This window comes from Thalassophryne amazonica, chromosome 13 (genome assembly GCF_902500255.1).
Source record: "Thalassophryne amazonica chromosome 13, fThaAma1.1, whole genome shotgun sequence".
Classification (NCBI taxonomy): Eukaryota; Metazoa; Chordata; class Actinopteri; order Batrachoidiformes; family Batrachoididae; genus Thalassophryne; species Thalassophryne amazonica.
Genome location: NC_047115.1, coordinates 44,191,514 through 44,214,565, shown reverse-complemented (window position 1 = coordinate 44,214,565; position 23,052 = coordinate 44,191,514). Strand labels below are relative to the sequence as shown.

Here is a 23,052-nt window from a genome sequence, read left to right as displayed (position 1 = left end):
GGGACGATGAAATCATTTTTCAAGATGATAATGCATCTTGCCATAGAGCAAAAACTGTGAAAACATTCCTTGCAAAAAGACACATAGGGTCAATGTCATGGCCTGCAAATAGTCCGGATCTTAATCCAATTGAAAATCTTTGGTGGAAGTTGAAGAAAATGATCCATGAAAAGGCTCCAACCTGCAAAGCTGATCTGGCAACAGCAATCAGAGAAAGTTGGAGCCAGATTTATGAAGAGTACTGTTTGTCACTCAAGTCCATGCCTCAGAGACTGCAAGCTGTTATAAAAGCCAGAGGTGCAACAAGATACTAGTGATGTGTTGGAGCGTTCTTGTTTTTCATGATTCCATCATTTTTTCCTCAGAATTGATTCCATATTTTTTCCCTCTGCTTGGTCTAAAAAAGTAACCGTTACTGACTGCCACAATCTTTTTTTCTTGATTTCTTATAGTATTTCTTAAAGCCAGAAAGTTGCCATTTGAAATGAGTTTAGTTTTGTGTCATGTCTGTGATCTGCTTTTTTTCTACAAAATTAAACAACTGAATGAACATCCTCCGAGGCCGGTGATTCCATCATTTTTGCCAGGGGTTGTAGATGTACTTAGTGGCCATTTTGAAATATGCAAATTAGGCGCCTTTCCACCACTCAGATTTTCATGAACTTTTAGTATGTTGATATGAGGCACTAAAAGAAATACATGAAATAAATTCTATTGCATATATTTATATATTTTGTCCGGGTCAAACCCTATTTTGACTGGACTACTAGACTTTTCCAAAAGCCTAGGAGTCAGTTTGTGGATTTCAATTAAATTTTGAGGGAGGTAGTACTCAGATGAGGCAAGAGTTGATTACAGTTTGATTGTGAACATGAGTTGTCTCCCATTTTAATTTAATAAAGTCATATTATGCAAAACTGATGGTTTTAATCCACCATCTACATTATATGTCAAATATCCTCAAACTCCCACAATTCTTTGTGTGTGCATGTAGTACACAGCTGTGAGAAAACAGCTTATTTTGCACTTCTGTGACATATGGAACAAATGCTGCCTTCACATGCAAAAGGAATTATGGTAAATATGCACTAGCATTTTGCAAATTGCACATAAAATCCCCTTCAAATCATACTTTCATGTTGGAAACTCTAGGATGAATTTGATATGCAAGTTTTATGTGTTGTGGTGCATCTTTTACCATTTCTATCCAGTGGAATAAGAATTCAAAATAAAATTTGCCCCTGACACAAGTGAGAATGTAAGAATAAAACTGGGAAATGTAGTTTTAAAAAAAAAATTTCAACTCTTCCTATTGAAGGGTTTCCAGCCTTTTATTTTGCAGAAACAAGTAACTATGTGCAAAGGTTTTCATTCCTGATTATTACTGCAGCAAGTTGCTCCCTCAGCTCACAGCCTTGGTCCCTGAGGTCACCTCCTGAAGTCATTGGGCTGAAATGGAAACTCGCAGATTTGTCAGTCAGCAATCGTGCGCACACACACACCATTATAATAACTATACACTTTTATTTAAAGTATTAAAAGTACAAAACAACTTAAACTCAAAGTCGTCAGTAGAAAACCTGTTTTTTAGGGTGCTTTTGGACAAATGTCATCTGTCAACAACAATCCCACAGCTAAATACATAACAGACTGTCTGCCAGTTTTTAACATGTAAAACAAACAAAAAAAAAACTGTATAGCCTATATGTTCACATCCCAGAGGCTTTGACACTGTAAGGACTTTTTCGCAAAATACATTTTCACAAAAGCATTTCACATCTTGTGTCTTAGTAACATGTTTCAGAGTCGTGCCTGTAAAGAGTAGGGGTTGGTAAGGTTAGACCTTACTTGTGTGAAGCACCTTGAGGCAGCTTTGCTGTGATTTGGCACAATATAAACTAAATAAATTGGAAATTGATATTGAAATGCTTCACATCTGTTACATGGAGTCAACCAATTTCTAGCAGCTGTGAACAGGCATTCCAGTCCAGGACGATTGGACTACATTCCACAATTCTTATGCATTTCCTGGTTTTGCCTCAGAAACAGCATTTTTGATGTTACCCCACAAATTGTCTATTGGATTAAGGTCCCTGGATTGGGCTGGCCACTCCATAACCTTAATCTTGATGGTCTGGAACCAAAATGCTGCTCACTTGCTGGTGTGTTTGGGGTCACCGTCCATACTCTCACGTGCGCCACTAGCTTAGTTTATGACAAGCTAAAAGTGGACACTCGTTTTGGCCAAACAACTGCCCAGTTTCTGGATATTATGTGTTAGTACGCTCCCGCGACCCACGTGCTTGATAAATTCCTGTGTAAAAAGTAGTTCCCAGATAATTGTGATATATTCCTGTGAACTTGTGTATCTCGTATGTTTTTACGCCTAAATGATTGAAAGTCAACACTCACACTCATCCAGCAGTATCTTCTCATGTCGGCAAATTCAGCGCCATTTTGTAAACAACCGGAAACTGGGTCAGCCAAAAGTAGTGCGGCGAGCTCAGTCTGTGGGCGAGCTATCCCACAATGCCAAAATAGCAGAGATGTCACTACAATGAGAGTGGCATGCTGACCAGGGTGGTCACTGTCTTGTTGAAACACCCATTTCAAGGGCATTTCCTCTTTAGCATAAGGCAATATCACCCCTTCAAGTATTTTGATGTATTCAAACTGATCCATGATCCCTGGTATGCGATAAATAGGCCAGACACTATAGTATGCGAAACATCCCCATATCATGATGCTTGCTCCACCATGTCTTAGTCTTCACAGTGTACTATGGCTTGAATTCAGGTTTTGGGGGTCGTTTGATTTGGTCAAGGTAAATACATTTCTTAGCAACCATTTGCTAATGAACCTTGGAAATGCAATGGCTCCACCCCTGAAAATTGTCAATATGCTTTAGAGAATTCTTATGCCAAGTTTAATACGTCTGTCACTAACTGAGCAATTTTCACTGTACTTTGCACCCATGGCCAACACTAAAGTACTTATCCACTGTACATTCTAAAGGAGACAGGCACTCAGCGTTTTCTTTTCAGTTATACTGGCACTGTGACCAGGGAATGGCACTTAACTCCCACAAAGTGTCAGTCATCATTCAGCCCGAGAGCCAACAACACCGGAATCCCGACCCCCATGATCAGAGTGAGGCTTTCCAGTAGACCCAGGTGCTTCTGGTGCTGGTGTGCATTCCCTCCATTGATTTCCTCAAGATCAGGGGGCAGCTGGTGTGTCTTGTTGCTGCTGATCTCAGGGAGCACGTGCACTGTGGCCACATAGAGGAAAGTCCCAGCGGAGAAAAGCATCCCTATACCTGTAGCACTGAGACGGTCCTGACATGTACTCCCAGACTGCAAACACAAGCACATTCCCAAATCAAAAATATAATACCAAATTACAAACAGGAACTATCCCCACAGGGCTGTTACATGACTTTTTGAAATAAAAGTAAAAAAGTGGCTTACCGCATGCAATATAAAGTAAGTGGTAATGGCAAATATTGGTGCTGCTGCTGAAAAGACCAGCAAATGTCCCTGTATATGCTTTTTGTCAAGGCCTGCATGCAGCAGAAAGGAGACCAACCCAAAAGCTGCAGGAGCCTAGAAGACAAGAAAGATGACTTAAATTTTATAGTCTTTTATTAACCTGCACACCAACAGTATTTGGCACCGCACAAAATAACTCAGAAAGGGATTAGCAGATTTTCACCAAACTAGGTAAGAATTTTCCTTGTATTAGTGTCTCAGATGACTAACCTTTGAAGCAGATCAATCAAAGGTCAAACATTTTTCAGGATCTCACCATGAGCAGGGAAGCACGGTGGCTTAGTGGTTATCACCATTGCCTCACAGCAAGAAGGTCCTGGATCGCTTCCCCCCTTGGCCTATGTGTGTGGAGTTTGCATGTACTCCCCATTGTCACAGACTGAGATTACTTGCTATCTGTGCAGTGCAAGAAAAACGAGTAGTTTGTTCTGCACCGAGTTTATCCTTTGTGTGTGTGGACCAAAACCAGGTTTACAGGTGGGTTATTTTTTTATCCATAGGTTGAGACCAGCTCAGTCTTTTCCACACACAGAAAGGGTAAACTCAGTGCAAAACAAACTCCCAGTTTTTCATGCATTGTGAATATACAAATCTGGTACAGGGGTCATCTCAATACGTGACACCTTGTTTGCATGAGTTCCCTCTGTTTGCTCTGGCTTCCTCCCACATCCAAAGACATGGGGCCAAATACAAAAGTATTTGTATTTGAAAATACTTAAATACATTTTTCGGACTATTTGTATTTTCTGATTTTGAATTCAAAGTATTTGTATTTCAAATACATCGCCGATCCCAAGTATTTCCAAATACTTTTACAAATACTTTTTCAAATACTTTTCAAACTTGGGAATCTCTGTGACACCGTGTTGAATATCGATTGTGATAGTTTGATTACTGCCTGTGATATTATAATATGTAGTGAATTTATGATAAAACATTCAATCCTTTACTTATCAATAATATTTGGTCATGCTATTTTCACAATAAATTGTCACCGGCTTATCAGTTTTTGTGTTGATTTGTTGTTTAGAGTTCACAGAAAGTATTTGTACTTAAAATACTCAAAATCTAAAGTATTTGTATTTGAAAAAGTACAAAGTATTTAATTTGTAGTTCGAAAATCTAAAGTATTTGTATTTAAATACAATGCAATGTATCTGACCCCATGTCTGAAAGAAATGCAGGTTAGGTGAATAGGAAACTCTAAAATTGGCCATAGGTGAGGTTGTGCTTATTTGTCTATATGTAACCCTGCGTTAGACTGGCGTCCTGTCCAGGGTGTACCCCGTCTCTCACCCTATGTCCACTGCGACAGGCTCCGACCTCCCTCGTGAAGCTTAAGTGGAGTAAGCAGGTATAGAAAATGAATGAATGAATTGGCGTAACTAATAGGGCTATGGGCAGGTGCTTATCTTTATATTCCGTAGCATGAAGCGATGAGACTTTACCACTCACCCTGGAAGGGATGACAGTCCTTATGTCCCCAGATGAGAGCGGCACATATTTAAACTGAGTGGACTGGGACAGTACAGATTAAGTGTCTTGTCCAAGGACACAGATAGGTAACCTGAAGCACATACTGAGAACTGAATCCCAATCTATATATTGGTACTCCAGCTCTGATCCCAGAGAGCCACCTGCCCTACAACAGACCCCCAAAAAGGTACTCCAAAGATGATATCCATCAGACAATCATTTGTTTTACATGGTAGAAGCCTGTAACTCCAGAGTTGTCATGGTGGTTCCCCTCAATGGTCTTGCAGTCTCTCAGGTTTGAGAACTGCCTACTCCAGACAGATTTATCATACATTATATGACGGCTGAGTGGATCCTTGTCATTTGATTGGTGGCTTGTATGTCATGTGACATGGATTATTCGTACCATTTTCCATTGTGTGTCATTGACCGTGCAATAGTTCTTTTTAGCGTGCAATTTTGGTGCTATATAAAATGTGCTTATTGCACGCTGACCACCGCACACTCACACTACTGGACTGTTAAGCACCAGTGATGCACACCAAAATGTAAGTCCCTTTTCTGTTTATAAATTAACAACATATGAAATGACAAGGATCTATTTTCACCGTTATATAAAACAAATAATGTTTTTCCTTTCTTTCGGGCCAAACGCCTCACTTCGCCTCGTTGAATGGTATGTTCCAGCTTTCACCTCATGAAATATTCATACCACTGAACTCATAAACATTCATTATTTGTATAATATTGTGTGGTTTGCATCTTGTAATGATTACTATAAATGAAGTGTAGACATAAGCACATAAGCAGTGACTTGGAAATGTTCATGTATCCATCCCCTGACTGTGAAAGTGATGATTTGCATTCAGAATAACTGTCCAATTATTTATGCACTTTGAAAATGGAGGTCGTGTTTTCAATTGGCCATAATTCCAAGGACTTTAATTAAAACTAAAATGCTACACTATAAAAGGATGTCTTGACTGTTTCATTTCATCTTCATTGGTGTACAGAAACAAAATTTACCACCCCCCCCCCCCCCCCCAAAAAAAAGATACTGTCCGAATACTTCCGGACCTGATTGTATGTGTGCATGTGGGGTATGCATAGCTGCCCCCCTCTGATGCCTTTCATTTAGTAATGTGCTCCACAGGCATCTCACCTTGTGTAGAATCACAGCGAAAAACACTACGAGTTGCACGGTGACTTGAGATGTGGCCACAGCAGCACCCAGAGCAAATCCATCAGCTGCCCGCAAAACAAACACCAGGTTACCACTCACAGCAACATTAACACTATACCAACACTTACACAAAAACAAATAAATAAAATGAATGAGTGACGCATCACATGGTTGGTCACATGAGGAAGTGAATGATTCCAGTAGTTGTAAAGTCTTAAAACTTGTGAGGCGGAATACACAGTGAAACCAATGTTGCACCTTCAGCAAACAAGAGAAACGACGACAGTAAGACGGCTTGATGTTGCACAGGCTGAGTGTTGTGTAATACCTGCAGCATGAATAACCAGGCCGAGAGTGGCAGTGAAGCTGACACTGTTTGGCAAACGAGTCTGCAGGTCTGCAATTGAGATGACACACACATCGTAGAGACCATCAAAAAAAAAGAGAGGCAAACCTGCACTGATCTGACATGATACAATATTTTGACAAACCTTTGCCGGCTGTTCCCCGTCTCCCAGTTTTGCCCTTAAAGGGTTCATTTAGGAAAAAGTTGAGGTCTTTGGGGTCAAAGGTCATGTCTGTCTGTCTGTTGGTCTGCTCCTCACGGTTGCTTCTCATGATTTTTTTTTTAATCAAACTTGGTGTGTCAATGAAGGTTGAGAACAAATTTTCCTTTAAATAAAACAAAATTTTCAATCCAATTTAAGACAAATGTGGTGCACACCAACTCCAGAATTTCCCTGTCAAGCTCAGTCAGAGGTCAATCATTTGGGTGAAGGCCAAGTTCACTGGGGTCAAATGTCAGATCGCTGTAGCCCTTAATGTCCTCATGTATGCATGTACTGTGACCTAGTTCTAATCAAAAGTGAAGCAGACTTGCCGTGCACGGAGCAGTAATTTCCAATCTGATCCACAATAAACATGAAGGTGAACCCGATACTTAAGGCCAACCCAATGAAAAAGCGTGGAGGAGGGCGTCTCTCTGTGGGGGCTGGATCCTTCTCACTGGTGTTCAAAGCAGCGGGAACAGCTGAGCAGCTTGATGCTGCAGAGACATGAAGGACGGCCAAAAGCTTTTGATCACATCACAAAAAAAGCAAGAAAAACAAAAACCCTGCATACATTTAGAAGGCTTTCATCTCCACTGTTACTCAAAAACAGGTGTGGATTTGGAAGATGATGAGGCAAATGATGAGAATTTATTGTTTGGGCTCTGGGTAAAGCAAACCCTGCTCACCTCTCCATGAATTTTCCAGTAAGTCCATGCCCTCAGGAATGATGATAGCCAGTGCCGTCCCACACAGGAGTCCTGCTCCCAGGATGGTCACAAACTGCAGCCGTTTCTAAAAATCAACAGGTCAGCTGGTAACACAATGTTCTATCCTGCAGCATCACTGCAGTCGGTCACGGTCAGACCAGTTATACCATTCTCCAAATACAAACACAATTACTGCATCTACTAACATCCTATCTACAATTTTTTTTTTTACTTTATACAGCAGGTAAATATGTGTACAGCAGGTACTAGTATGTGTTTTGTCCTTACGCCCCAGACTTGACCGTAAATGGATACGGTGTTGAATGGGGAAGTAACCTGTTAGACCAGCGTCCCATCCAGCAGGAGTTGAAAACTTGGCACACTGGAATCCCAGAATAAGCACCAGAAGTCCTATATTGGACTTACTTTTAATTCATTTATGGGGTATTATTGTAAAAGAAACCTAAATTTAAGACAACTTAAAATAAACACGGTGCATCCGGAAAGTATACACAGCTCTTCACTTTTTCCACATTTTGTTATGTTACAGCCTTATTCTAAAATGTATGAAATTCATTTTTCCCCTGAAAATTCTATGCATATTGCCCCATAATGACATGTGAAAAATATTTTTTTCCCCAGATTTTTTAAATTTATTCAAAACAAACAAACAAAAAAAACACCACATGTACATAAGTATTCACAGCTTTTGCCATAAAGCTCATAATTGAGCTCAGGTGCACCCTGTTTCCACTGATCATCCTTGAGATGTTTCTAGAGCTTATTTGGAGTCCACCTGGGGTAAATTCAGTTGATTGGACATGATTTGGAAAGACACACACCTGTCTACATATAAGGTCCCACAGTTGACAGTGCATGTCAGAGCACAAACCAAACATGAAGTCAAAGGAATTGTCTGTGGACCTCTGAGACAGGATTGTCTCAAAGCACAAATCTGGGGAAGGGTACAGAAACATTTCTGCTGCTTTGAAGGTCCCAATGAGCACAGTGGCCTCCATCATCTGTAAATGGAAAAAGTTTTGATCCATCAGGACTCTTCCTAGAGCTGGCCGCCCGTCTAAACTGAGCGATCGGGGGAGAAGGGCCTTAGTCAGAGAGGTGACCAAGAACCCGATGGTCACTCTGTCAGAGCTCCAGCATTCCTCTGTGGAGAGAGGAGAACTTTCCAGAAGGAAAACCATCTCTACAGCAATCCACCAATCAGGCCTGTATAGTGTCCAAATGGAAGCCACTCCTTAGTAAAAGACACATGGAAGCCCACCTGGAGTTCGCCAAAAAGCACCTGAAGGACTCTCGGACCATGAGAAACAAATTTCTCTGACAAGACAAAGATTGAACTCTTTGGTGTGGATGCCAGTCATGTTTGGAGAAAACCAGGCACCATCCCTACAGTGAAGCATAGTAAGTAAGTAAGTAAATTTTATTTATAGTAGCAGCATTTTGAACCAGTTGAAGTCCCCTAATCCTGGACTGCGGTAAGCCAGAAAATAGAGCATTACAATAGTCCAGTCTAGAAGAGAAATGCATGAATCAAAGTCTCAGCATCAGCCATAGACAGGATGGGACGAATCTTCGCTATGTTTCGCAAATGGAAGAAAGCAGTCCTCATAATGTCTCTAATGTGGAGATCAAAGGACAACGTAGGATCAAAAATTACTCCAAGGTTCCTCACTTTATCCGTATGATGTATAACACACGAACCTAAGCTAAGTGCTAGCTTATCAAATTGATGCCGATACCTCGATGGACCAAGAACCATAACTTCAGTCTTATCAGAATTTAAAAGTAGGAAGTTACTAGACATCCAACTTCTTACTGATGCAAGGCAATCTTCCAAAGATTTTATGTGAATGAGATTACCAGCAGTTATTGGCATGTACAATTGAGTGTCATCAGCATAGCAATGAAAGGGAATCCCAAAGTGCCGCAGTATAGGGGGTGCTACATAAAGGGAAAAAAGCAGGGGGCCTAAAACGGATCCTGCGGAACCCCAAACTTCATGTTCCTACGATCAGAGGAGGTGCCATTACACAATATACAGTAAGAACTGGACAGGTATGACGTCAACCATGCGAGAGCAGTTCCAGTAATCCCAAAGTGATTCTCCAGCCTATTGAGTAAAATATGATGATCCACAGTATCAAACGCAGCAGTAAGATCCAGCAGCACTAAGACTGTAGTGGTATCTGAGTCCATTGCTCGCAAAAGGTCATTCACTACTTTAGTAAGTGCTGTCTCTGTGGAGTGATATTTTCTAAAAGCAGACTGCAGTGGCTCAAAAAGATTATTATTAGTCCACGAGCTGTCGCGAAACCACTTTTTCCAGGATTTTAGAACAAAATGATAGATTTGATATCGGTCTATAATTCTTCAATACACTAGGGTCAAGATTGGATTTCTTAAGTAATGGTTTAATCACTGCAGACTTGAAACATTTAGGAACAGATCCAGAAGTTAATGAGAGATTTATAATTTCCAGCACAATTGGTCCAAGAATGGGCCACAGGTCCTTAAACAGTTTTGTTGGTATAGGGTCAAGTAAACAGGTTGTGCTTTTAGTAGACGTCATGAGCTTCATCAGCGCGCCTAGCGAGAGACCATCAAAATCTGTAAATCTGGGTAACACCTCAGTGGGCACATCCACCTCCATAGCAGTATGCAGCGGTTGGACCAAAGCCTGCTTCTTCTCGAAATAGTCCAAGAAGTCCTGTGCTGAAAAGGGAGAGTGAATAACAGGTGGCTGTCCATGAATGAGAAATGCTACAGTTTCAAACAAAAACTTTGAGTTATGTTTGTTTTTATTGATCAAATCAGAGTAATAGGCACGCTTTTTAGCCAGCAGTGCCTGCTTATAATCTAAGACAGCATCATGCCATGCAAGGTGGAACACCTCTAATTTAGAACTACGCCATTTCCGTTCCAAACCTCGAGCCTTCTGCCTAAGGTCACGCAAGTAACCACTGAACCAAGGCGAATGTGCCTTGGGAGGGCGTGGCCTTAAAAGAGGAGGCGCAACCTTATCCAGTGTAGCCTTGAGCGCTGAATTCAAGCCATCCACAAGACTATCCACTGACTGAATATTCTCCAACCCTGAAGCCAAAATTTCAGGCAGTCTGGCTTCAAGTTCAGTCATAGTTGAGGGATTAATGCATCGCCGCAGAGATAGACAAGGCTTTCAGTCCACTAAATGCGGCAACATAAATGCACACCTAATAAATGAGTGGTCAGAGACCACCGAGGCAAGAGGCAAAATGTCAATGTTCGTGACAGCAAGGCCACGTGTGAGAACCAAATCAAGAGTATTTCCACAAATGTGCGTTGAATCCTGAATGTATTGCTGGAATCCCAACGCATCCACAAGTTCCATTTATGTGAATGTTAAAGTCACCAATAATCAAAATGTTGTCCGCACTAGCTGACAGGCTAGAGATGAATGCACCAAATTCATCTAAGAATTCAGAATATGGGCCGGGAGGCCCATAAACGGTGACAAAATACTCGTAGCATGACTGATTTCCATACTTCTGACCCTGACAGTATGTAGCATCATGAGCAGAGCGGAGAGTCAGATGCTCAAACGAATTATATTTATGACCAACAGTCAAGAAGGTAAACCTGGATTTATAAATAAAAGCAACACCCCTGCCTTGCTTCGCACCACGAGACACGTGAGCAAATGCGTGCCCTGGTGGGCAGGCCTCATTCAGAGGAAGAACAGCTGTGGGTTTGAGCCAGGGTTCACATAACCCAATCATGTCCAAGCGATGATCCATAATTAGATCAAACCCACCCAAATAATAGTCTTGTATTAAGTCGCATGCACCAAAAGCTCCCGACACAACACATCCTGATCTTGACGTGTCACATTACCCGTTGGTTTATTACATACTTGTTTTTAAAGATGCATTTTCGCAACACATATGCCAACAAGAAACAACTTATGATAAATACATTTCTGTGGTACAATCACAATATTACAGCTAAGTTGACTGTTGGTAATTGGTTATTTTGGCACAATTCCAATGCAAACTTAGTGAGATGGCTCAGGAAGAAGCACCTACATACAGTAGTGTTCAGAATAATAGTAGTGCTATGTGACTAAAAATATTAATCCAGGTTTTGAGTATATTTCTTATTGTTACATGGGAAACAAGGTACCAGTAGATTCAGTAGAGTCTCACAAATCCAACAAGACCAAGCATTCATGATATACACACTCTTAAGGCTATGAAATTGGGCTATTAATAAAAAAAAAAGTAGAAAAGGGGGTGTTCACAATAATAGTAGTGCGGCATTCAGTCAGTGAGTTCGTCAATTTTGTGGAACAAACAGGTGTGAATCAGGTGTCCCCTATGTAAGGATGAAGCCAGCACCTGTTGAACATGCTTTTCTCTTTGAAAGCCTGAGGAAAATGTGACGTTCAAGACACTGTTCAGAAGAACAGCGTAGTTTGATTAAAAAGTTTATTGGAGAGGGGAAAACTTATACGCAGGGGCAAACAATTATAGGCTGTTCATCTACAATGATCTCCAATGCTTTAAAATGGACCAAAAAAAAAAAAAAGACGCATGGAAGAAAAAGGAAAACAACCATCAAAATGGATAGAAGAATAACCAGAATGGCAAAGGCTCACCCATTGATCAGCTCCAGGATGATCAAAGACAGTGTGGAGTTACCTGTAAGTGCTGTGACAGTTAGAAGACGGCTGTGTGAAGCTAATTTATTTGCAAGAATCCCCCGCAAAGTCCCTCTGTTAAATAAAAGACGTGCAAAAGAGATTACAATTTGCCAAAGAACACATCAACTGGCCTAAAGCGAAATGGAGGAATATTTTGTGGACTGATGAGTGTAAAATTGTTCTTTTTGGGTCCAAGGGTCGCAGACAGTTTGTGAGATGACCCCCAAACTCTGAATTCAAGACACAGTTCACAGTGAAGACAGTGAAGCATGGTGGTGCAAGCATCATGATATGGGCATGTTTCTCCTACTATGGTGTTGGGCCTATATATCGCATACCAGGTATCATGGATCAGTTTGGATATGTCAAAATACTTGAAGAGGTCATGTTGCTTTATGCTGAAGAGGACATGCCCTTGAAATGGGTGTTTCAACAAGACAATGACCCCAAGCACACTAGTAAACAAGCAAAATCTTAGTTCTAAACCAACAAAATTAATGTTTTGGAGTGGCCTGCCCAATCCCCGGACCTAAATCCAATTGAGAACTTGTGGGGTGACATCAAAAATGCTGCTTCTGAAGCAAAACCAAGAAATGTGAATGAATTGTGGAATGTTGTTAAAGAATCTTGGAGTGGAATAACAGCTGAAAGGTGCCACAAGTTGGATGACTCCATGCCTCGCAGATGTGAAGAAATCATGAAAAACTGTGGTTATACAACTAAATACTAGTTTAGTGATTCACAGCATTGCTAAAAAAGCAGCTTGAACATAACAGGTTTGAGTTTGTAGCATCAACAGCAGATGCTATTATTGTGAACACCCCCTTTTCTACTTTTTTACTAATAGCCCAATTTCATAGCCTTAAGAGTGTGCATATCATGAATGCTTGGTCTTGGATTTGTGAGAATCTACTGGTACCTTGTTTCCCATGTAACAATAAGAAATATGCTCAAAACCTGGATGAATCTTTTAGTCACATAGCACTACTATTATTCTGAACACTACTGTACATGAGGTTTGAAATGCATACTGCATTTGATGGAAAGTGGGAACTTGGCTTTTCCAGTCTTCAACTAAGAAAAATTCATCTCATAAAGCTATAATAAACTGCTTCTTCTACCGCCACCTCAATTTAGCAAATAAGTAATATAACTAAAGTTGGCATTTACACATCTTAAATGATGTCCAGCAAAACATAAGTGTGAAATATGAACAGACTTTATCCATAGTTCTTTCCAAGTGGATCTCTGGTGGCCTATGTTTATTTACAGTGTTCAGGGTGGTATTCATTTCTCTTTTGTCATTTTTTTTGACTTTCGGTCACATTTGAAGGTCTAAAGCAAGTTAGCCAATACCAGCAGCATCAGTTGATGAACACATTATATGGCACGTCCATCCATCCATCCATTTTCTTCCGCTTTATCCGGAGTGGGGTCGCGGGGGCAGCAGCTCAAGCAAAGCCGCCCAGACCTCCTGATCCACACACACCTCCCCCAGCTCCTCCGGGGGAAGCCCAAGGCGTTCCCAAGCCAGCTGAGAAATGTAGTCCCTCCAGCGTGTCCTGGGTCTTCCCCGGGGCCTCCTCCCACTGGGACGTGCCTGGAACACCTCTCCAGCGAGGCGTCCAGGGGGCATCCGGAAAAGATACCCGAGCCACCTCAACTGACAGCTTTCAACGTGGAGGAGCAGCGGCTCGACTCCGAGCTCCTCCCGAGTGACCGAGCTCCTCACCCTATCTCTAAGGGAGCACCCAGCCACCCTGCGGAGACTCGCGATCTCGTTCTTTTGGTCATGAGCCAAATCTCATGACCATAGGTGAGGATCGATCGGTAAATCGAGAGCTTTGCCCCCCTACTCAGCTCTCTCTTCACGACGGTCCAATACAGCGACCGCATCACTGCAGATGCTGCACCGATCCATCTATCAATCTCACGCTCCCACGCTATATGGCATGTCCCGCATTATAAGTATTGCAACATCATGTCCCCAGACAGCAGGAGGACAGTACTGAGTCCTCGATTTATTAAAGTGGACACATAAAGCGAAGGGTCAGTGGCATAAGTTTTATCTGTAAAACACCAGATGCCACTTCCACCCGAGTACATGTACTGTTTTGAGTAAGGAGCACTTTTCAAAAATGCCAAAACAAAAAATTATGTACTTCATTTATTCATATTTGGAGTCAGTCCGGGCCAGTTTTCGCACCCCATTCTGCTCCATTTAAATACATTTTACGCCCATTTTGTAATTAGCAGTCCCCATTTCGCTCTATTTTGTGTTTTAGTATAGACAACCACTCTTGCTGCTGTATTTTAACCTACATGGGTCAAAATCATAAATTGTTTCCAGACGAGTGAATTTTGGTTTCATTGTCAATATGAGACTGAATAATTTATTTAAATACTGCTGAAAGAAATTATAGTGGTGCTGACAAAAACTTTTTTTTTTAATGTTTAAAGGGGACTTTGCCTTCAATGAGCAGTTGAACGGTGCTGGAGGTTCTTGAGTCCGTTGGGGGGGGGGTCAGTGCCCCCTCCCCCCCTCAGAACCGCCACTGATAAGTGTCTGATTTCTCAACCTGGTCATGTGATGAAAAAACGACATTAAAACATTATGGCTAAAATAAAGCTGGCTTCAGTATTAGAACTCCCGTTTAGTTTGTGGGACACTCGGTATAGTCTAAAGTAAATTAAAAGACTTACCTCAGAAAGTCTGAATAAAAGCGGGACGAACCCGAGAAAGAAACAACCCACAAACACGGCAACCGATATCAATGTCACAGCTAAGCCGCCGTCCATGACCACGTCTTTTTCAGCGCTCACTTTAACGCTACATCTGCAGGAAAAATAAAGTGAAGCCAGACCAACCATTCCGGGTTTCCACGTCACGTTCACCCCAGCACCTAGCGGTCAAACCCGAGAACTGCAGCCCCACACCAGCAACAGCTGGAAGACCCAAACATCTGGCCTCACATCACATCTGATAACTCCACAGGTCCAAAATGTAATGTTTCACGAGCAACCAGAACAAATGTAATTATTGAGCAACTTTTCAATGACTTCTGACTGACTGTACCTGTGCATGTAACAGCTCAAAAACAAGAAATGCCATCACGTGTCCAACTGAGGAGACACTGAATTAAAACAGACTGGTCAAAAATCTGGTCAATTCTGTTATGCCACACTACTTGAAAAAGCAACGTTGACTAGCCTATTTAATATCCTATAGACATGTTTTTCAGCCTGCTCGATGTGAATGCCTAAGTTTGGACAAAACAGAAGCCTTTATGACGTTTGTTTTCCAAACTAAAGTACAAAAACAACAAACCAATTTAGGCTGATCATAAAGCACAAAAGACTTCAAAAATAAGGAGGAAACCAACTAACATTTTTCATTCATGACCCATTAACGCCAAATTAATGTTCAATCAAGCATAAAGAAAGCAGCAAAAAATTCCAAAAAAAAGCATTTAAAGATTGTTTAAAAAAATTAATATTGTACATTGTTTTTCTGTCAATAGTGTGTCAGCTTTTGGTTTAAACTGATAAGTCCACATTTAAAAATATTAACAGGGATCTTTAATAAAGAAAAACTGGCATGGGGTTGCAAACATGATTAAACTTTATTGTCCAATGAGCAGTAAGAGGCTGCAGACGCCCTTTGGAAACAATGAGAATATCAGATGTCAAATGCTTAGATGTGTCATTATTATGCCTCCTACCTAACAGCACATGTATTAATAATAAAAACAAAAAGCACACAAAACATTGTAACTGTGCAGTTTTTTTTTTTTTTTAGATTCAACCATCAGTTCTTCGTAAACTTGGAGAAACCAAGCCGGAGAGAGCACAAATACTCATCCCCAAATAATCCATTTATTTCCAGTGAGTTCCACAGACCTCATGGGCACGAGTTCAAATGAGTCAGTGAGAGGATGAGTAACAAAATAGAAAAATCATGAAATAACAACCGCTGTCAACCTGCAGCGCTTCAGTTCATCCAGTCATTTCCATAACTCCTCAGTGAAATCAGTGCATGTTCCTGCTGCTGTCCATAAAAAAAAAAAAAAGTGTTTTGTAGTTAGTGAGTCTGTCATTAAATTTTCACAACTCCTGGAATTAACATACATTCAGTGTTTTTCTTTTTTGGACAAGTTTAAAAAAAAAAAAAAAAAAAAATCACCTTTTCATGACCAGAGGAGCTTCGGTGTTCTCAAACAAAGCTCATTAGGGCTGTAATAAATCCATAACCACATTATGGAAACACTGTATGAGCACACATTCACCTCTGTCAATCATATTAAGTGAAGATTAGTGCACAAATCCCCCAGCAGCTCTCACAGCAGCATTTTAAACACTGCCCAATCACGGCTGGTCTATAGTTAGTCAGTAGTGGTAACAATCCTACGTTTACAAGCAAACTTACTGTTGTCTTTACTGATGAAAAACACAAAGATGCTCTTTAAATCCTGAGAAGGCGCACCACTGTGTCTGTGTGTGTGTATATGAATGGGATTACAGTGTAGTTTGTTGGCGTTTTCCTCGTCTGTGCCTTCCTGGTCTTCCAGAATAGAAGCTTCTTGATATGAACGAGGCAAATCAGGTATTTCTCATTCATTTACCTGATGTTGGTCTTTGCTTTGTACTGTATATACATGTATAAAAACACGATCATCTGGAAGAGGCTTCATAAAGCTATAGACAATCTGAAAATGTAATGTTTGCATAATTCACTACTCAACAATCAAATGAGCAATCTAACGTTTCTGTTTTTGCCGTCAGTTGGGAGCACATAATGTAGCATGAAGATTTGACAATGAAGATGAATGGATTTGGATCAAATCTACTGCTAAACTCACTTATGAAGCTTAACGCAAGAGCTGTTATTTTGAGTTTAATGATCTACAGACAGACAGAGAGAGCTGGAAAACGACAAACTGCAGCTTTGCACAGCGGACGCATGCTACCTAAATGTGATTACATGATCCCTACGTAAGGCTAACACTGCAAAAAACCCAGACAGATGGCTAGCTAACAATGCTGAATGCTCATTTGAAACAAGATTAAAAAAAAAAAAAAAAGACAAAAACACTGCAAATGAAATAAGACAGTTAAGAGAACCATCCGGAATCCATCCTGCGAGAAACACCAGCGGATGACTGTTTCAGTGCTCTAAATCACCCAGCGGTGGCCGTCTATGGAATTCCCTCAGTGTAGGGTTAGCAGCAACCCAACAGCAGGCCCCATAACATAAAAACGTAGTGTGCCAAGATGTGAACCATGTTCTATATCAAGCTTTCTTGATAGCAGTTCCAACACCACAATGATAAATAAATACGATGCCAAAACAGGCTATTTTCCCCAATTCTGGAATGTTGTCACTGTATACAGCGCCCGAGCATTCAGTAGTGTTACAGTGTGTAACAGTTGTGGATTTCCTTTCTTAATTGTTAAAGGCCTATTTGAGATAAGAACTACTCACTTGGGCCTGTTAAATTTGCACAAAGCAAGCTAACTGCCGGCATGGAAACTCTCTCAAGACATACTTGTTCAGATGAAATATTTAGTGGCACCAATCATTGACACTGAGAACCAATTATGGGCAAAACTCAACAACTACCATCCTAGAGTACCACAGTGAAACTCAAGCTTATTGTACGGGAGAAACCCTTGCCACCTGACGTCTGTAAAGCACAAGGCCAGGTTGCCCCTTTTCAAGTGCAACAAAATGTTAAGGAAATACAAAGTTACACAAGAAGGCCGAAAACAAAAACGAAACCTGTTATCTGTGCACTAGTGTTTTTTTTTCTTGAATAGTTCTGTTCGCAGTCCTGTGGTGTGCTATAGCCCATCGCTGCAGCAGAGGGGTTTCTCTGCCCATCCTTTCTCCACACTCCATTAAGTTCTCTGCAGATTCCGAGCCTGTGTTAGTGTCAGGGTGTTGGAAGGAAGATGAGATGCTTTGTACAACTGTTGCTTCAGTTCTTAATTCAATACATGGTCAGTGCACTCCAAAAGTTAAAACTTTGGATATCTTTCCTGCAGAAGGCAGTGTCAGTGCCGTATTTCATTTTCAATGAGTCTTTCTTCACCGGACTCATTCAAGCCATTTTCCACACTGATTATTTCCTCGTCCTGTGAAGATCCTTGGCCGTCGTCCTCACCGCTGCCTGAACCAGTTTCCTCTGAACCTTGATCCTGAAGTACCTGAGCAACGTACATCTGTTGGAAGGGAGAAAATGAAGCAGCAAAGTCTGAGACCCATATTCAGAACTTATTGTCAGTTCACAGTACAGGAGTTGAGGGGTGGGAAGCTTTCAACTCACAGCTCTGGTCACCATCAACAGCAGAACAGATTGGTTTCAATGAATTTTTAATGTCAGATTACCTGTTTCTATTTATTTATTGTCTGACTGTTCCATTACATTGTACAATTTGGCTTACTTTTAAAATGGATACAGATTTTCAGTAACAGTGCTGTTTAAAATTCAATTTTTTCTTACATGTACATTCATGGTGTTCACTGTCACAAAACAATATTCAATTAATAAGTGCAAATCACCAGAGAAATTCTTAACCCAGTCACTTTGAATGAAAGTAACATGACAGCTTCCCTACTTCTCCCACCCAGCACATAGAGAAGCAGGACATATCCGAGCGAAACAAACAGGACTTTTGCATTATATAGTTAGAGCACTACGCTACTTGGCTCTACTCTTTTTTTTTTTTTTGCTTTTGCATTATTAGTACCTGGTGCTTTTTTCTTTGGTATCTGCTCTAAGCACGCTGAGCTGATAACCAAACTGTGACATCAACAGACTGTTGGCCACTTATTGGTCAGAAAGTGTTGTCACTGGAAGAGTCATGAGCACAACGTCTGACACAAGAATCAAACCCGCCATTTTTAAATACTGGCCACAGCAATACTGTGACAATTTGCTTCCCCCCCCCCATTCATTTCAAGGGAGTTTTACATGTCTGCTGTGTGCAAAACCACACCATGGCCCACTGACGAGGTGCAGACATTCCTGAGTTTGGATCCTGTCCTGAGCCACCAAAGAGAGTTGGACAGAGTGTCCCGAAAGGAGAAGGTGTATCAGGAGGTCTCCCAGTTGCTGGTCACTCATGATCACCACTAGGTACCCACATTCCAACAATGTAGGTAAAAGTTAAAAAAGGTTAAGAGTGATTACAGACTATTAAGGATGACAGTCAGAGTGGGTCGAAATGTAAGAGTTGGAAATGGTTCAACCAGGTGAACACTATTTACGGACATCAACTGGCGAGCAACAGGGTGGGATTGTAGCCTCAACTCGGCCATGGCTTGGTGGAGACGATGATGGAGGATGTTTGAAACAAACGTTTAGTGTTACTTATCCCTCGATGTCCTCTATTGTTTGTGTTGTGTACAAAAAGATGTCACGGAAATTTTTTTGCAGCAGTGCCATGACGACCCAGCTCATGTTAAGGAAGTACTGTGAAGTACTCAATTTAAAAGGAAAACAATGTGCTTGGTACAAAAACAGGGTCCAGTGGAGCTGAGTAGTTCTAGAACTGTATAAAAAAAAAAAAAAACACAAAAATGAACTGAGAAAATGTTGGCCAGAATATGCAGAATCCATCTTCAATCTTGCGCACGACAACACTTGTGAATACCCAGATTAAGTGTGTCGCTATCTACCACTACATGACAATTCTGCCTACAGACTTTTAAAAACATTTCTTGCCCCTCCTTTTTCGAGGAATAGTTTGCCTCACAGCACAACAAAACAAATATGTAAGACCTGAACCGTCTTTGCTAACAGACTGGCAAATTATGAAGGCAGATTCATAAATACATAATTTAATTTGGAATCGAGACAGTGATCAAGACCGTAGCGATTTCTTACTGCATTTCTCACCTAGGTATTACCAAAATTCAGGTCCTAATGTGAATTCTTTGCATCTTAAGCAGCTAATGACATGCACACATGATGTTTTGATGAGTTATTTGACTGTAGGTCAATAAGCAATAGGTATGATTACCTATTTAAAAATGTACCCTTAATGGATTTGTCATTATGCCTAGTCAAAAGTAATTCTCACTTTGGGAGCATAAGGAAATGTTGGGAAAACCCCACCTCATCCCATGAATGCATAATGGGTCACATAAGATGAATTATTTGACCATATACTTACTGCTGGCTTGGCGGGAACAGGTGTGCCATCTGGACGAGCCTTCTCCAATAAATCTATATCTGTGTCAATCTGGGACAAAAGTGCAGTTAAAACAATCAGCTGAATGCAATACTGGCCAAAAGAATTAATTATATTCAAACACAATGACTAGTACCTTATAATTGTGGGCGCTGAGATATTTGAAATGACCAAAGCAGACATGAGAGAGGCAGATAATGACCGTCATGATCAAAGTAACTAACGTGAACATGGATGTTCCAGATGTAAATCCTAAGGGAAGAAAAGTAGAGGAACACCTATGTACCAAATGGTTGTACTTTAAATGTAAATAAATGGACTGCATTTATATAAATAGGCAGCATTTATATAGCGCTTTTCCATCTGCATCAGACGCTCAAAGCGCCAAAGCAGTCAATAAATTAAAAAGTGGTAAGACAACATCGGCCTGTAGACGGAGCTCTCATCTTACCTGAGCGAACAATGGAGAAAAAAAGTAGCCAAAAGAGACAGAGTATGGGGGCAGCAACCACTTGGTTCACAGCCCCAGAATGAATCTTCTTGTCCAGTTTAGATGGTAGGTAGGCATAGTACATGTTGTACCTGTCTGCCAAGTGTTTCAGCAGCATGTACATCAGTCCTACACAGGAAAGGAAAAACAGTCAGTGAAACTAATCCCATTAAAACCATGATAGCCTCCCTGTGCTCTGAGTGTTTATGCTTAAGCTCTTGGAGGATCGCACCACCTTAATGTGACACAGCTGCAACTCTGGAGCTTTACTCTTCATACAGCACTAAATAACTGCACTCACCAAATGGAACGATGATTGGGCAGATGATACTGTAGGTCATAACCACAGTGAAAACACACATCATCCAGGCATAAGCTGCTCCAAATTGGAACTCATAGGCTTGGTGCTACGAGACACAATTTCACAGGTTAACACAAAATGTGACTCCAAACAGCCTAAACTCTGGATTTATACTTATGGTGTAATGGATCATAGCTGATGTGTGTGGACCTTCCCCCAGAGTCATGCATGCATATGAACTGCAGAGCAACTGCAAAGCTTATATAATAATGTGAGATACAGATTTATATTCTCACGGTGGCATGTTTTTAAAATAACTGTATACATCTCAGTGCAGAGTTGTACTCAAATCAAAGTGAGCAGGGAAAAAGCATTTGCATTTTCATGTGAATGGAATATGGACAAAGCAGAGTCTCTGCTACCTCATGTGCTGCTTGAGTCAGCCTGGTTGTGCTCAACGCAAGCTAGGGTCCAAGCATGGAAACAATCACTCCAAAATATCAGCAACTGAAGGCTGAGCGTGTGCACTGAGCTTGCTGAGATCACATACTGAGCGAAGCCGAGACTAAGTGGCTGGGAGTCCACTGAGCTCCGGGTAACAAAGACTTTCCCCAACTTTTGGCAAGTGGTGTTCCTGCTGAAAGGGCTATATAATCTCATTAGACAATGTGGACATCCTCATGTTTTGAAAAAGAATTTGATGTTGTAAACAAATAACTGCTTTGTTTTATTTATTTGCTATAATTCCTTTGTCAACAAAGGTAATTGTTATTCACCAATACAGTTCACACTGCAATTTAATATAACAAGTATTTTATTTTAAAATATTATTTAAATACTGTACATCTTGTTCTCATTCAGGCCCACAGGCAAAAGTTCCTTGTTTTGATTGTTTTGAAGTTCTTTTTAAAAATAGAGAGCAAAGTTATTTGTCTTTATTACATTTTTGGCTGATCTCTCTCCCCCCCCCAAAAAACAACAGTTAATGAAGACCCCAACAAACACAAAGCACCATAAATTGATGCACCTTGTGTATTCAAAAGGTGGGAGCCTTAAGATATTTTATACTGTTTTGGACACAGTACTCAAATTATTAATATTTTAAATATACTTCCCTGTTTTAATTTTATGTTAATTTGGTGAAATTATAAAAATATCAGACAAATTTTCAATTGCGAATTTTAAATGCAATTACAGAGCAATGACGGATTTATTTTTGTTTTTATTATTATTAAAATTTTCACTTTGCATGTGGCTGATTATTCCTGTATGTGGCATTTTATCTATCCATATTTAGTTTTACCACACGTTCATGGACAAGGTTGGACCAACATACTTCAAAGAACCAGAAATTATTTCAAGTAGGCAAACAAGGGACAAACTAACCCTCTTGACGTTCCTTCGCTCAGCTGCAGATCGAGCCATGGAAAGGCGAATCATGTACATAAGTAGACCAGGAATCCTGAGCAGGTCCATGGCATTACCAATGAATGCAGAGGCAATGACATAATTCACAAAGAAAGCCCCATTGTCAGGAAGGAAAACACACCTAGAGGCCAAAGAAATGAGACCAATTAACAGTGACGCTCAGACACACTCTACAACTAGACAAGACAATCCTGTTGGAAGTTTATCTTAAAGGAACAGAGGTGAGACATTCTATATTAGCAATCCTATTAACCTAAATAAAAATCTGGGTGCATGTCATGTCAGATTTCTATGAAATGGGTTAACCAATATGTACAGTAGTGTTCAGAATAATAGTAGTGCTATGACTAAAAAAAAATTAACCCAGGTTTTGAGTATATTTCTTATTGTTACATGGGAAACAAGGTACCAGTAGATTCAGTAGAGCTTCACAGTTTTCACAATGCTTAAATGAAATATGGCAGTAAAAC

The 23,052-nt window shown here is 40.6% G+C and overlaps 2 protein-coding genes across 3 annotated transcripts in view; both read right to left on the bottom strand.

The window, feature by feature from the left end:
- Window positions 1-1,504: 1,504 nt before the first annotated feature.
- On the bottom strand, window positions 1,505-15,024 carry LOC117523914 (zinc transporter ZIP9). Its single transcript, XM_034185537.1, has 7 exons — window positions 14,871-15,024; window positions 7,448-7,553; window positions 7,091-7,255; window positions 6,539-6,607; window positions 6,190-6,275; window positions 3,471-3,605; window positions 1,505-3,356 (listed from the first exon to the last, which is right to left on the bottom strand). The coding sequence occupies exons 1-7, from the start codon at window positions 14,964-14,966 to the stop codon at window positions 3,093-3,095; spliced, it is 921 nt and encodes a 306-aa protein (XP_034041428.1). The 5' UTR covers window positions 14,967-15,024; the 3' UTR covers window positions 1,505-3,092.
- Window positions 15,025-15,770: 746 nt separating this feature from the next.
- The window catches only part of LOC117522886 (CSC1-like protein 2), an 81,248-nt gene continuing 73,966 nt past the window's right edge, over window positions 15,771-23,052 (bottom strand). For both annotated transcript variants that reach the window (XM_034184304.1, XM_034184305.1), the window contains 6 exons: window positions 22,541-22,703; window positions 21,155-21,260; window positions 20,815-20,982; window positions 20,500-20,615; window positions 20,346-20,414; window positions 15,771-18,389 (listed from right to left, as the gene is read on the bottom strand). In XM_034184304.1, the coding sequence (XP_034040195.1) occupies window positions 18,222-18,389; window positions 20,346-20,414; window positions 20,500-20,615; window positions 20,815-20,982; window positions 21,155-21,260; window positions 22,541-22,703 (790 nt within the window). In that variant the 3' untranslated portion in view covers window positions 15,771-18,221. The remainder of the gene's footprint in view (window positions 18,390-20,345; window positions 20,415-20,499; window positions 20,616-20,814; window positions 20,983-21,154; window positions 21,261-22,540; window positions 22,704-23,052) is intronic.